We start from the raw sequence: 15,889 nt of genomic DNA on the forward strand, positions 1-15,889 counted from the left end.
GGTAGGGTGCAACCAGTGAGTCAAATAACTGATGTAATCACAGGTGTTTATCTGGACTTCTCCTCCAATCAGCAGCGATGTAAGCATGGCACTCACATGCAAACGCTACTTTTAGCCACTTTGACTGGTGAATTCTAGTTTTGTGAGTATAGATGCTGAACATAGGAAAGGCAGACTCAGGCAGTGTGGCGAGTTTACCCATGTTTAAAGGGTATGAATGGGTTGAATCGGTTCAGATGCATTTGTCTTGTACTGGTGGAGTTTTACAGTGCATGCTTTTTGTCAAAAAAATCCTGCCTCCAGCAGCTTTTTTTATGCAACTTAAGTCAGAACTATAATCAATGAACCAACGTGGAATGAAAAATAAAAACAAGCTAAATTGATATGTCATGGTTGGAGGGGGCAGGATCGGTGTGACAGCTGAGGTGACTTTGAAAGTGTTGCAGTCAATAGTTTTGGTGCCAACAGAGTGACATAAAGATTGGGTTGAAAGGGGGTGGGGGTGGGGTGGGGGGGGGGGTGGACGGTCACTGCAGCAGCTGTGGTCAGGTAGGTTGAGGTCGGTTGGTTCATGCTGATTTAACGAAGGACAAAGTGGCACATGTCTGACTGAAGAGTCGGGGAAGAAAGTGATGGAACTGTCGTTCAGTTCGTGTATCCGTCCGTTAAATATACATGACATCCATCCCTGCGAAGGTTTCAGGGATTTCTCTTCTCCTGCACAGTCAGTACAGTCCTCCCCCCATTCCCTTTCTTTATCACTGCTGACAGCCCGTAGTGCTCTATTACAATTTCAGAGCTAAGTGCCGGATTGCTTATTATTGCTATCCCCCCCCCCCCCCCCCCCCCACCACTTCTCCTACCCAGCCCCCCCCCACCCCCCCAGCTCTCTGCTTGTGCTATAGCGTAATACTGCAGTCCCCGTAGTAGCTGACTGCGCTGTAGTCTGCTGCAGAGAAGGAGGGAGACGGCACAGAGAGAGAGAGAGAGAGAGAAGGGGAGGGAGTGACGGGATGGAAGGTTTTTTTTAATTTTTTTTACATTTTTTGGTTGGTGGGGGTGAATTCACAGTAAGGAACCGTAGAAGAGGATGAGGGTCACTTTCTGCAACCTCCCCCATTTTCGTTCCTGCTGCCCCTCTTTTTTTTTTTTTTTCTTTCTTCTTCCTTTTTTCTTTCCTGCTGAGCTCGGCAGGCTGAGGTGCTCGTATCCATGTATCGATCAGGTCTCACGTCTCAGCTCGCCTCATTCAGGCGGACGTCTCAGCTGAATGGTGTTTCTTTGTAAGCAAAACCTTCCCACACGCACACATATCCTCTCTGACTCTCTCCCCCTTCTTTTCACGCAGCAGGATGTGATGACAATTCCCAGTCCCTTAAGAAGAGAAACAAATATCAACACAGAAGCACACACACACACACACACACACACACACATCTGTATTACACACCACACACAAAGTCCACTGTGGCGCTGTTGTGTCATTTTGACCTCATTTCAGTAGAATTGTTGCACATATCAGTTGTTTTGGTTCACGGCTGTGATGTTATGCCAGCAGAGTGTAACAACAGTTAGCGAATCAGTACATCTCCAGCATGCGTTTACATCAGAGCTCCTAAGAAGCATTTACTTATGGAGTCCCCCCCCCTCTACCCCCTTCCCAAAAAAAGCCCAGTCTACTCTGATTGGTTGGCTCTTGAGCAGGGACCGCCCACTACGCCACATCGGTTATACCAGTGCAGTCTTGACTGCTGTTAGTGAAGGATGAACATAGACACATTTTTCATTATTATAAGAGAACAAGGTCCAAAATAGTCATATACTGCTGTACATGACACGTCCTTTAGTCCATAATATATTATATAACGTCTAAATACTGAATACGGGTTTACTTTAAGATGCTGATGGGGTTTGAAAGCTAATTAGTCTCGCCATGATGACTGGATTGCTGTGAATTATCCTGCTTGTTGTACATGTATTTACACACAGTGTTCAATTACAACGAAATATTTGGACCTCTTTAGCAGATTGGCCATGGTGCTCCAGTCCACACCAACATGCCTTGATTGAGTAAAGCTACAACAGTGCGTGCTGCCTGATCATGCAGACTAGACCCCATCAAACTAATCAGTTTTGACCTTAACAAGCCTCGGGTACCATCTACTTTTCAAATCAAATGAAATGAGAGCATTAGGAGCATCGTGGATCAAGAGGGGCTGTGGGGGGGGTTCCAGTCAGAGACAGGACTGGGTATCACTGCAGTGGGTGTATTGATTTCTGTTTTCATTTCCAAGTCTATAAAGCTGTTGTTCCTTTAAGACCAAAGGTGAGGCAGGTGGTCAGTGGGTGGAATCTGGCCCCACTCATCCAAAAAACAACACACAGCATCTTGATTGCTCTGCAGCAAAACACTGACAGTGTGGTGATGATGTATCCAAACACAGATGCACACATTCTCCTCTTCTGCACATATTTTTGTGTGTTTCCTTCTCTTTTCTTTTTTTTTTCTTAAAAAAAAAAAACCTTTTGCACTGATCTCTCCCCTCCCTCTCTGGTGATTTCTCTGTGCTATAGGCAATATATCCACCAGGGTCCCCCTTCCCCCACTGTGCTTTTCAGGATAATGCTGCGACAGAGCTTTCTTTCTCTCCATGTCGCCTTTTTGCAGGAGAGAGAGAGAGAGAGAGGGAAAGGTAAGAGGAGAGGGTGTGCAGAGGGAGAGTAAGAGGGATCCCATACTATATTTGATGACATGTCAAGAAACAAAACGTTTCACCTCTGAGTGATCTCCACCGTCCTCTCGCTTCGCAGGGGGGGGTCAATAACACAGTCAATGAACGGACACACACTTTGCTAAATGCCAAGGCGCATACACTCGCGAAAGCAGCTAATTGAGTGTTGAAAACAGCATGTGCAGTAAGCCCCCTAGCCTCGATACTTACAGTACACCACAACATGCTGCAGATTACTGCAGAATGATCTGCTGTGACGTGCTGTGCTCTGTGTGTGTGTGTGAGGGAGGTGAGAAATGCAGCTCATCTTCCACCATTCTGGCTGCATTTAAACACCCTTTAGTGCTGGAGTGCCCGTGTTTACTCTGTAGACAACCAGATAGGACACAACACAGCAGAGCAGCAACAAGGATACAGCTGCAGTAACACTGGGTATTCTAGGTCTGTGGTCATTCATGACAACCATGCTCATTATGTGTAGTCTAATTGTGAAAAACAGTATTACCCAGTCGTGGTAGTTTGAAATCTCACAGAGGATGTTAACGTTTATGAAAAGTGACATAACTTCATCTAATGACTATTGTTGACTATTTGTTCAACCAAGTGCAGATATTTAAAAAAAATTAACCAAACTACACATGTTCCACCTCAATAACAAGTAAACTGTATTTTGTGCCATTCTGCGCCTCGTCACAGTGACGTGCTCTCAGACCTTCGATGATTTCAGAAGGGAGTGTGTTGCATCGGCCACCATTTGTTTTTAGGTGTTCCATTGTGCATCTGTCAGAGATAGTAGAGCAGAAATGAGATGGTTCACTTGTTACCTACTTCCATTAGCACTCCTGAATAAATTAAAAAATGTTTAGCTAGTCTCCCCAGCCTGAAACAATTGCACAATATGACAATATGAAGAACTGAAGCCTGGTACTTAAAAGTAAAAGTACAATTACCCAGCAAAATATATACTTAAGTAAAAGTAGAAGAGCTACATCAACAATCCTAATAAGTAAAAGTCTTAAGTGCGTACTTAAATGTACTTAAAGTATTAAAAGTAAAAGTACCCACACAGTGAGTTGTCTATAGGTGCTGCCATGTTGATAAAGAATGCAGATACAGCTACTGGTGATATTCTGTCTCTACAGATGTCACTGAGCTTTTTTATTTGAGGCAGACACAGAATGCTCTGGTACATCCACTAATCATTTTTGGGCTCTCTAAATTAAAACATATGGTGGCTCAGTTGAGTGGAGGCTGACTCTGGATCCATGTTCAATGGTAAGGTTAGCTGCAAAGGACAGGAGGACAGGGACAGACTATCATGTTATCACTGGAGCTGATAGAGCCACCCGATTGGTTTAAACTTCAGAGAAAGCAAAACAATCCACAGTTTTGTGTAGATCAAGGCGACATTTTGGTGAAACCGTATTTATAAAAAGTAACAAATAACAACAAACATTGTAGAAATGTAGTGGAGTAGATGTAATGGAGTCAAAGTCTAAAGTATGCAGTTATTTTTACTTAACTACAAACTTTAAATAACTATAATTAAGTTTGTAGGGAAGTCATTTTGTCATCAATATATGCTAAAGACACTGATTATTTTCATACTTGTAGAGACCAGTTTAAGTGTTCTAACCTCGCCATATTGAGCACACATTTTCACATCCACAGGTGCACTCTGTTAATTAGCGTATTTGGCTAATAAGATATATGTTGGCTGGTGCTGCCATGAGAGCGGTGCTCTGTGTCTTTGTGTGTCATGGTGCAGGAGACCTCTGCCATGAGGTCAGAGAGCCATCAGTGCAGTCAGAGCCACCGGGGAGTCCGCAGGGGAACACGGGAGGGGGGTGGGGGAGAGAAAAGAGGGAAAACAATGGAGGAGCAGGACTGTTTGTGTGATTTGGTGGATGTGCTCCAGCTGATACTTGGTTACAGTAAGTGTGGAGATTTATTACCTTTAGAGGGAACAAAGCCGTGCTCATGCCTGTAAGTGATTTCCTGGTCACAAACTGTCATCAGTGCTTTAGTTTGATGTAGTTTAGTCTCAGATAGCCAGACAGAAGCTCTCGTCAGCGTCAGCTGTTCAGCCTGCTCTGATCTGATCTGAACTGACACCTGCTGTTGTCGAGGGAGAATTCAGGACATTTCATGAGAGAATCCTCAGCACTGTGCTGACACTCACAAAAGTTCTACATTTTCAGCTTTATGACACAAACTATTTCTTCATTCTGAGACGAGCTGTATTTGTTTCTGAAGAAGAACGTCTTAGAAACATTTTGTGTATTCATGTCATTGTGTTAGAAAAAACAAAAAAACAAAGACATTCTCATCAGCTTCAACTCTAATATGATCAGAGTCTGTTAGCATATATTAGCATAAAAATATGAATCCTAATTACGTCATTACAGGGAACAACGCAGTGTCAGTGATGTCGCCGTCTTGAATAAACTTTGTGGCAGGAGGCAGCCCGTCAGTTGACCTCTTGACCTTGCTGTGCAGAGGGAAAGTATGTAGTTAACACAATGTACAAGAGTAATATTAATCACACAGAGGGTTCAGACCAAACCAAACTTCATGGATAAACAAATGATTTTGTCTATTTTGTTGATCTGAATTTCTCCCAGCAGGTGTGGTTCATTCTGTGTGGTGCTGTTCGATCACCTTCAGCAGTCCTGAGTAAATATCGGACGTTTAGATTGCTCACCATGCACGACTTGACTCGTCAAGGTGCTGAGCCACGGAGCCGCCTGCTGCTGACCGAGCTGTTATGTGGTGTAGGTTTCAGCTAACAGAGCTGTCCGATGAAAAATTAAATGCTTTACATGTGCTGTTTGTTCCCCTGTGGTGCTCTCTGTTGCTGAAGTGGCTAATGTGGGTCGTTGGCACCAAGTAGAGACACTGAAATAGAAGCATAGTTGGAGGAGAAGGAGAAGAAGAAGTGCTGAATCAACCGCAGAACGCAATTTGAATTGTTGCAATGATGCTGGTTCAGATGGTGAAGCAGCTGGTGGAATGCTGCAATGGTGTCATTTTTACTTTTGGATATAAATGTGGACATTAGATCAACTTTGTGGTGGTGAGGTGGTGCAGCACTGACAGACACCATTCCCGAGGCACCAGCTTTACTGTGATGTTAGAATATGATTCATTGTACATTTGGCATAAGACCAAGAGGCCATAAGACGTATTGCAGCTTCACATATGGATTACTTAATATTTTTAAACCCCAATTCTTACTGTAAGGCCAAAGATATGACTCATGATCCCATATGAGGGCTTCAAGTTTTTAGTAAAGTCACAGAAAAGACATCTACAAACCAAGCAGGGACAACGCCACAACCAGGAGTTTTCTATCAGTGATAGATTTGTAGATTTATGATGCAAACGTTGGCCCGAGGCAGGACTGTCGCACCATTATTGGCCACCCCACTGTGTGAGAAAGGCAGCTGAGTGCTGTTGTTGCACACACACATACACTGCGGTGATTGTGACTTTGCTTATTCATGACAAACATGACATTTGAAGAGCTCTCTCAGGGGAGGTATTGACCTGAGGAAACCTTTCATAGTCATTGACCAAACCACGAGTATCACTTTAACACTCAAAGCCTCTGGTCATACACACACACACACACACACACACACACACTGCAGAAATAGGGTCCACATATAGAGGGCACTTCACACTCCGATCAGAAGGCTGTGTAAACTGAAAGTAGTTGGTTCAATTGTTTTCATTAAGATTAAGATAACAACAATCAGTTCCTTCTAAGGGTGGTTGAGATGACTGCCTGGGACTGGGACTTACATTAAAATCATGCTCGTACACTTGAGGTGCACAAACTCAATGCATCAAACAGTGACGGACCTGCAGCTTCCCAATCTTCCTCCCTAATGTAGCCAAAAATCCATTAAAGGGATCCCTTCTTCCTTCCATCGCTCCTCCTCTACTTCTTTCTCCCCCCCATCTAAAAATAGCCTTTGATCACTGTCGTTTTGGCACACACACACACACCTCATCCTCCTGGTGGGGGTGGAGACGTTACAGTGCTACTGATGCATGTTCATGGAGACGAGCTCCGGTGCAGTCTCTCTCTCTCTCTCTCTCTCACACACACAAACCGTGGCCATTCCATCCTGCAGTAGTGTTTGTGATAATGCTCTGTAGGGGGCACCATTTCAAATTATGGGATGTAATAAATCTTAATCTTAAAAAAAACATTTAAAAATGATCCCTGTTAGGCATAAATCTGTGTGTATTTATGTGCTTATTTTGCCTTGATAAGGAGATGATTTAATTGTTTTATGAACCCCCTTACAGAGGATTCATGCACTTCATACTGGCTGTAATAGAAAGCAATATTTTATAATTTACTGCACCACTAAAGTGTTGGTGTTATGGTGTGAACTTTATGGAACGTAACATCAAAACCATGAAATAATCGCCCAACAACATGGAGAAGAATGCAACAGAGGTATAATGTCTGTTTCACCTCTCATATTTGACTTATTCTGGATTATTGTCAAGTCAGCTGTTTCCGGGCATGTGCTCCTACACATGCATACACACAGAGTCCAGCCATAAAACCCTGTCAGTCCCCATGCTCCGCATCGATAATGCAATGATTTCCATAAAGCCTCACCATATGTTTGCTGTGCTCAAGTCTACCACAGCACGTTTTTTATTGGTGTGTGTGTGTGTGTGTGTGTGTGTGTGTGCGTGCTAGCAGTCTAATTTAATGGGACCTGGGCTGATGTGGGCGCTAAACGTGCTAGCTTTCTGCTAATGTTTAGAAGTACCAAAGGTCTGCATGCAAGCTCTGTAATGTTAGCATTAGCAAAATACTGTCAATATGGATATGACATTTGACTAGCTTTATGATGTATGATGTTGTGCATTGTGGGATTTTTTTCAGACACTAGATGATGAAGCTAACAGGGGTGGTTGGGCAGCTCTCTGTGACTTGTGTTATCTAGGTAAATGGTTGAAATATAGAGTCCGTGCTTTGTTGAAGAAAGCGCTGACCGCCTGATTATACGTCCGCTGTAACAAACTATAAGTGTCTGAGGTGACAGTGCTGGATTTGTTGGTTTCCACTTGGTCGCTCTGCTGAGGACGGTTTCAGAATGAAATATTGACTCCGAGGTTAAACCGCTGACCGTCAGAGTTGGCGTGTTTGGGTGAACAGTGCGAGACTCGGTGCCCTTTTATTTTAGGACATTGCTGCAGGACAGTCATTCTAAATGATATTTTTGTTTTTTTTGCATCCAAAATTGGAAAGTTAGTCCCTCGGAGTGCTCTGCTTACAGCCAGACTGCTGAACCCCATAAGGACCTCCCATCGGCTGATGTATGAATGCAGACGCACCATGACCTCTGTATCCTCCAGGGTTTGGAGGCTGATTTGCCATAGTCGTAAGAAAAAAAGTGTGTTTATTTTTTGGGGGGGAGGGAGGGCGAGACAGGACACAGCAAAAGCCAGGAACATTTTTTGCAAGGACAAATGTGAAAGACATTGTGAAACACTGCAGCGATGGAAGAGAACAGGAGAACTAAGCAGAAAAAGTGCACTGCCGTCTGTTTGCTGGCCTCACCTCAGTGAGCTGTGTGGGTGAAGGTGTGTGTGTGTGTGTGTCCTAGGAAGACAGGAGTATGGGACGGAGCGGTGCGGCTATAGTGTTATATCTTGGGCTGCACTGGACATGAAGTGATGCAACAGCTACACATCCATGATGTCACATGGTTTGTGTCGGACAACAACAGCTGAAGGTGAACACAATGAAGCGAGTCACTGCTGTGTGTGAAACTAAGTACACGCTGTAACCACTGACACTTCTCCTCCCTTTGAGACATGTTTTTCTTTTCCATGAAGAGGGAAAAAAGAAGGACCGAATGAAGAAGATAAAAGGAAATCGGATGGACAGGAGAAAGCCAGCACTTAGAGAGGAAGCTAACTAGTTAATGTACCTCAAGGCAGTATTTTTTTGTGCAGTTGTAAAGTGCTGCGTCAGAAAGTGTAAGAGAAAAAGCAATGCAATTTGTTTCTTTATCGTTTGTGTACAAGACATCCTGACGTGGGGGTAAACATTCTGCCGTTTATTTTCCTCTTAAGTGAATTTATGTGTGTAAGTATTCTGCACTCATTACCAGCACAATGGCAGATATCACTGCTGGGTGATTTAAACTGCTGCGTTGTAAGACCCTGGAGAGAAGTCTGACAGTCAACATGTCATTTTTTTTGCCACTATGATCGCAGAATCCTCACATCTGTTTTCAGATTTGGTCTGTCTGTCTGTCTGTCTCTAATTCTACCCCTGGGGTCTTCATTCTATAATCACAGCATCAACATGTTTACTCGGTTTCATCCTCAGAGGACGGGGAATATCTGTATCAGTTTCCATCTTCATCCATGCAGTACTGTTATTGAGATAAATCGATGTGGACACACAAAACCCCTGTAAGACCGCAGAAAGGGCAAACCACACCAACGAGAACAAGGAACAGCCGTACTTCCTGTGCCTCGGTTTGGCTGATGAAATACATAAGTAAGTGTTATATTGCAGATGCTGTGCAGAGGAATTCCTTTCAGCTGTGAAAGAGTCACCTTGCTGCAAAACCCGGTCGGTCTTAAAGGCAGAGGCTACATCTAGAACGTGATGGATTTTAATTTGAAGTGTGATACACTCGATGTGAGCAGGTTCCGCTATTTAACAAAACGTCTGTGCTGATACTTTCGCCCTCGAGACAGAAGGTCAGCCCCTGATGTTTGACTGCTGCCGACCCCTTCTTTCACAATCCACCCACCATTACACCACATGATAATGCCCTTTTTTAAGGCTGCATGTTGGTATATAATAGTCACGCGACTGTTGTGATTGCTGTGTGAGAATAAAGGCTATTGAATAGTAAAAAACAACAAAGGCCAAGTCTCACATTAACCCTGTCTGCTTCGGTTTTCCACAAAGAAAAGCCCAAGCAATATATAACACACACACACATGTGCGCAAAAAACAAATCAATACATGACCTTAGCAGAATACCCTCCTCAGCCGATGACCTCATCCAACCAGCCGGTTGAAACATCAATACTGGGCAGTCAGGCAGGGCCAGCTGTCAGTCAGCACAGAGTGAACAGTGGGAGGATTCATCTGGTCCATCCACCCCAATGAAACAACACCAGAAAGGCACCGGATGACCAGGGTTTAGGTGTCTCCATGGTAACGTGTTGTTTAGGGTGGACCACAAAATAGCAGAGATGCTTGTTGCAGATGACAGAACTTCGCCTCGCAAAGCCATCTGTTCATAACCGCTGTAACATCATCTAAATATAGACGGGTTTACCCCTTATGTTGTTGCTGCTGTCATTGTTTTATTCTCACTTTATTCACGTGGCCACTTAAAAGAACACAAAGTGTCAGACAGCGCCCCCTTTTTGCCTCTTTTTAAGTCAGTTTAAATGATGTAATGACATAAACATTTAAAAAGCTATTTCCCAAGCATCAAAACGCCATCTCCGTTGTTGTAATCCTTCTCTCCCTCAGGTATGTGCTGTGTTCACTTCCTGCTTCTCTTTGGCTCTCACTCTGCTTTGGCAGCTTGGGGCATTATTTGGCAGAGCTCCGTCGTCCCTACTTAGTGTATTGGAGTTACCTCTGCATCGAGTGTGGCACTGCAGCAATCTGCGGCCTGCAGCACTCCTCCAGCACATTAGGAGGGGAAGGAGGAAGAAAACCATTCACATGCCGGAGCCTTTTTTTTATTTAACACTCTCTATGCTTCTTTTAGTTTAGACTTTTTGATTTGTTTCTTTAATTAGAAGTCTGATTGCTGCTCTTAAAATAGCCCTTTTGTCCATCGTACACATACTAAAAATCTGCTTTAGTGGACTCATTTTAGACACACGCAGGTTTTTGCAGTGTGACTTGAGGCTGTTTTAGCACTATAGCCAGCATATGGAAGAGTGGCTCTCAGAGCCACATCACTTTGTGACTGTGCTCTCCTCCTCCTTCCTGTCTCTACCTTGCTTGTTGGTCTGTGTCATTATAGCGCAGCGCGGGGCTCCAGGCATTACATTAGCTTGTAACTTGTCTGCTCTCCCTCTAATTCTGCCCAATCTTTTCAAGCACAAACTGCCTTGCTTAAGCAGAATAAATTAGCCATGAAAATATCCTCCACCCCCCCTTCTGTAAAAGAGCCACGGCGCTATAGCTAGTAATTGTCTCACAGTACACCACCTGAGCACACTGCAGCGCCAGGGAAACAGGATCCAAACTGACTGTAGCTACTTGTGGCTGACAGAGCTGCATTGTGATTGACGGGTTTAATTTCATCGATTTATAATGAAAAGACATGAAGGTTCTTTTGATTTTTATCCAACCGAGTCCTATTGATCCTCTTCCTCCCCTCTCCTTGCTGCTTCCATGCACCTCAGACGTCATGAAAGTGCTCCAGAAATCCCTTCTTGACTTAATATTGATAAAGTGCGAAGTTTTATCGCTGTCCTAAAAAGACCCCTACCATTACAACATCATCAGCACCGTGTGGCTCTTTGTGCTGATGCTGATACCTCTCACATGGCACCAGTGAGGAGAGAAGGAGAAATAAGAGATGCAGAAGAACATAAACAGCAGGGAGGATGCAGGCAGATAAAGAGGAGGAGATAAATGAGTGTAAAGAGGGAAAATGAAGTGGAAGGAGAGAGGAGCAGAGGGAAATCCAAAGAGGACGCTGCCTCTGAAGCACACTGAAACGTAATACACTGCAGCACTTAAAACGACGCAGCCACATAACCACATACAGGCTGTCTCTCACCTACGGCGACATCCTTCTGTCATCTCTCACTCCTTTACAGTTACACACATGTTCACACGGCCCGCCTACTCACACTGACACTGACAAAAGTGTGTGTGTTCTTGAGCAGCTACGTCTGCGAGACCGATTGAAGTGGCTGATCCTCACTTTAGTAGACCCTTTCAGGCTAATCAAGGGTTAACACTGATGGTTAGGTTCAGGTTAGGGTTAGGGCTTCGGTTGTGATGGTTAAGGTGCATTATCTCAAAGGATGTTGATGAAGATTCTCAGTCATCCAGGTCATTTCAAAGTCATCTGAACGTTTTTTTTGAAGACGTTTCGCTCCTCCAAGCTGCTTCATCAGTTCTGAATGAATTTCCTCACAAAGATTGATGTACAAGGTTGTGTGTGTGTGTGTGTGTGTGTGTGAAACATCCCAGCCAACATCCTGAGTAAACTGTATGCAAATCTACAGCCAGGCTATTAGTAGGGAAGTCACCTTTACAAGGGACAGTGTGTTTGTGTGTGTGTTTTCTGCAGTGTAAGAGAGGACATCCCACATGCTGCGTCACTGGTACAGGAGAGAAAACGTTATGTCATGTGTCGGTTTGCTAGGTCTTTAAGATGTGATCGGACTGTTAAGTAAAGACTGTGCTCTCTCAAAGCACAGGCCACGTCTGCAGAGCTACCTCCACAAACCCTGCAGCGTCCGTCTGTCCTGAGGCCTCTGCTGTTAATGCTGTTCACAAAGTTGTCCCCTCAGATATTTTGCTGACAGGCCTCGTTCCTTTTCGTAACTTTGATCGTTGCAGTGTGACCTCATAAGGATGTGGACCTAGGGACCGAGGCTAAAATGGTTCTATAAGGGACCAATAAGAGATGCTTTGAACTGTAGTTCATTAAAAATGTAACCATGATATTGTTTTTTTGTGTTTTTTTCTTTGCTGCTGATCCTGAGCTAAAGCTGCTAATTTTAACCACCTATTTGGTTGTGATGGATGTATTTACGGCTAGCTGTAGCTAGCTGCTAACTGTTTAACATTTTGTTGATACTTTGCTGGTGCTTTTACTGAGGTAGAGTTTGTCATGCAGGACTTTTTTTTGTGTTTGACGTTGATGCATTAGTTCATTTACTAAGATAAAGAATCTGAATACTTCATCCTCTGCTGTTCCCTGGTAGCTACTGGTTAATATTCTCTGCTAAATGTTTGGTTTTCACAAATGAGCTGGCACTTAATTGTTTCAACTCAAGTATAATTCTAAGCTTTCTGTCTCTGTCAATCCCGGCACTTTTGACTTGTTTAGGCAAAAGTGTTGCCAAACTATTAAAAAATAGCTGCTGCCCTGTGACGCTGTTGACATTCATAGAGAAAGAAAAAGAATAATATTTGAGCCCAAAGCAAAAATAAAAATAGATTATCAAGGAGAGATCTAAGGATATAAAGAGGAAGAACACAAATGAAGGAGAAAGGTATAAAAAGAGCGACAGAAATAGAGGAGAAAATAGCTGACACAGGAGGGAGAAGCTGTAGTCAGTGATGAAGAAGATAAAGAGAGAAAAGCTAAAGAAAGAGAAGAGATTGTCCAGGGGAGGAGGGAGGAAAGAGATTTAGGTCACTCCCTGTGACTGACAGGAGAGAGGAAATGTGATGGGAAGGATGCAGCTGGGAGGTATGAAGGAAAGTACAGTAAGGAGAGGAAGAAGAGGACTATAGTGTTCCATTTGTCTTGTAGGTTAGATCACATGTCGTGCTTTTCTGGCCTCCTGCTTAAAAACATTCAGTCGTAGTTGATGCTGGAACAATAACAAGAGTGTGAGTTGTTACAGTTCATTAACTCAGATTTTTTGCAGCCTTCACACCCTGTAATGTGTCTGTGCATCTGAGACGTGGAACTTTGTCCAACTTTGGGGTTAAGCTGTGTGACGATGATGGCAAGAAGCTGTGATGATTGGTTGATGTTAGATTTTGATTGATGGCTGGATCATCCAATGACAAAATTTCCAAACTGTTTTCACAGATGATGGCTATATCGAAAGTCAGGATTAGGGGCTGGTACTATGTCTCACACATATAAACTGTGTGTGTGTGTGAGTGTGTGTGTGAGTGTATCCAGGGCAGCTCTAGATAGCAGTGTTAAATTAGACCATGATAATAAGCTGTGGGACTTGATGTGCTCCCCGAGGATTAGAAGAAGACTTCATCTGTCTGTCTTCATCACTGACCTGACACACACGTACACACACTGACACGTACAAACAGGTAGTGATGGTGAAAAGGAGGTGAGACGAGCTGCTGCCAGATCCAGTGCTTCCCATGTTTGCCACATTTCCAAAACTTAACGTGTCCTCGAACCTGAACGCCAGGCTGGATTTTTGGGTGCTTTACACCTCTCATATGGTGTCTACAAATCTGGCTTCAGGTAAATACACAAAAGGCAGCGGACAGTTAGCTTGGCCAGACATCCTAGTTCTAGAAGAGGGCAGTACCTATTGATTAGACACACAGCCAATCAGAGAAAGGAAGCAGAGCCAAAACAGCATTCAGTGCTAGTAGATAATGAAAATCTGAGGTGTTCTGTATTCTGCATATGTTTTTAAACAAGTTACGCAGCAAGCCATCACATACACCCCACCACAGTGGTGGAGTTTGTACAGACTGAAATCGGCAGTGAAGGGGAGGGGGTCCAGTCCCATTTCATGGACAGAATTCTGGCTATCGCTCCAGACCATCATCCTGCAGACTGGAGTTTGTGTGCCTGCTTCTCTTTTGTTTTCTGTCATTTATTGAATCTGCTTGGTTAGATTTAGGAGAAAAAAAAAAACATAGCATCACAGCTTCAAACTCATTTAACCCACGTGGTTAGCATCGCTGCCTCACAGCGAGACGGGAGATATGAGGTTAACTGACTCTAAACTAGGTGTCAGTGCGAGCGTGACTGGTTGTTTTTCTGTTAGTCCTAAGAGACTAGAGACCTGTCCAGTATGTAGCCTGCCTCTCCTCACTCACTGACACCTGGGGACAGGCTGCAGCCCCCTGTGACCCTGCTGTACAGGACACATAGAGACAAACAGAAAATAGATAGAGAGATGAAATTCTCTTGAATTCAACAACCGACACAACCAAACAACAGACATACACTACATGAATGAAAACACAAGAGTGCACCACACACATAAATACCAGTTGTTTCATAAATTAACTCCTTATATGTTCCTGCAAATGCTCTTTTTACTCTACATCGCAATGTCTTTGAAGACAAAGGATGTGTTCTAGATCAACTGCTGCTATACTGTAATGTTATCAGTATATTTTCCTTTAGAAATAAAGAGCACTGCTCTCTCTCTCTCTCTCTCTGCATCTGTACAAGTTTAGGAAGGCTATGATTACTGTGCACACACTGGGAAGACCCCCAACACATGCAAGCAATACACTGCAATGAGAGAGAGAGAGAGAGAGAGAGAGAGAGAGAGAGAGAGAGAGAGAGAGAGAGAGCAGACTAGCAGGGGGTAGGGGGATGCTGCAGAGAAAAGGAAAATCTAACACACGGGGAATGTGCAGAAAATCACAATATTTACATGCGCGCACACACACACACACTACGATCAATCAGTGGTATGATAAAAATGCATTTCTGAATTGTTCATATATTTGCTTGCTTTAAATACACTGTGCCTTTGTTCCTTCCACTATAGTCGCACACTGAGATACTCTGCACCTCATTTATTTTACACTCTTCATCCATCATCCTTCTCTCTCTCTCTCTCTCTCTCTCTGACTGTGCCATTATCAATGGGATTGCAGCAATCAGGACATTTGCACTGAATTAACAGCATTCCTCCACATCCCTCTGTGTGCTATTAGTGCCCCCTTTCTGCAGCCTTTTGCCATGACCGCTACTTCCCCCAATACTGCAATGGCTCAAACCCCTCCTCCTCCTCCTCCTCCTCCTCTTCTTCCAGCAGCAAATGTGTGAACCACTAATCACAGAGGTTTTAACCAAAAAAAAAAACGTGTGCGTGTGCATGCAGGTGTGATCCTTTTCCTGTTGTGTTAGTGGAAATAAAAAGCAGCTAAAAAAATATGCTGGAGGTGCAAACTGTAACCCGCCTCTTATCTCTGCTCCTCTCTCTGCAGTACGTGGCATTAGCCTCGCTCTTCTTCATCCTCCTCTCCATCTCCACCTTTTGCCTGGAGACGCACGAAGCATTCAACACCATCTACAACAAAACGGAAAACGTCACCATCAACAACGTGACGCATGAGGAGGTAGAGTGAAGTTTTAGTGAAATGGTTTAATCTCACTCAGACAGGATTTATTTCACTTAGGGGAGGTGAGGTGACTTCATTACCACCTGCCCTGTCCCTG

At 43.8% G+C, this 15,889-nt stretch overlaps 1 protein-coding gene across 3 annotated transcripts in view; it reads left to right on the forward strand.

The window, feature by feature from the left end:
• Positions 1-15,889, forward strand: part of kcnc3a (potassium voltage-gated channel, Shaw-related subfamily, member 3a) — a 39,681-nt gene that overhangs the window by 2,892 nt on the left and 20,900 nt on the right. For all 3 annotated transcript variants that reach the window (XM_028412668.1, XM_028412667.1, XM_028412666.1), the window contains exon 2: positions 15,658-15,789. In XM_028412668.1, the coding sequence (XP_028268469.1) occupies positions 15,658-15,789 (132 nt within the window). The remainder of the gene's footprint in view (positions 1-15,657; positions 15,790-15,889) is intronic.

The sequence above is a fragment of the Parambassis ranga genome, chromosome 8, assembly GCF_900634625.1.
Source record: "Parambassis ranga chromosome 8, fParRan2.1, whole genome shotgun sequence".
NCBI lineage: Eukaryota > Metazoa > Chordata > Actinopteri > Ambassidae > Parambassis > Parambassis ranga.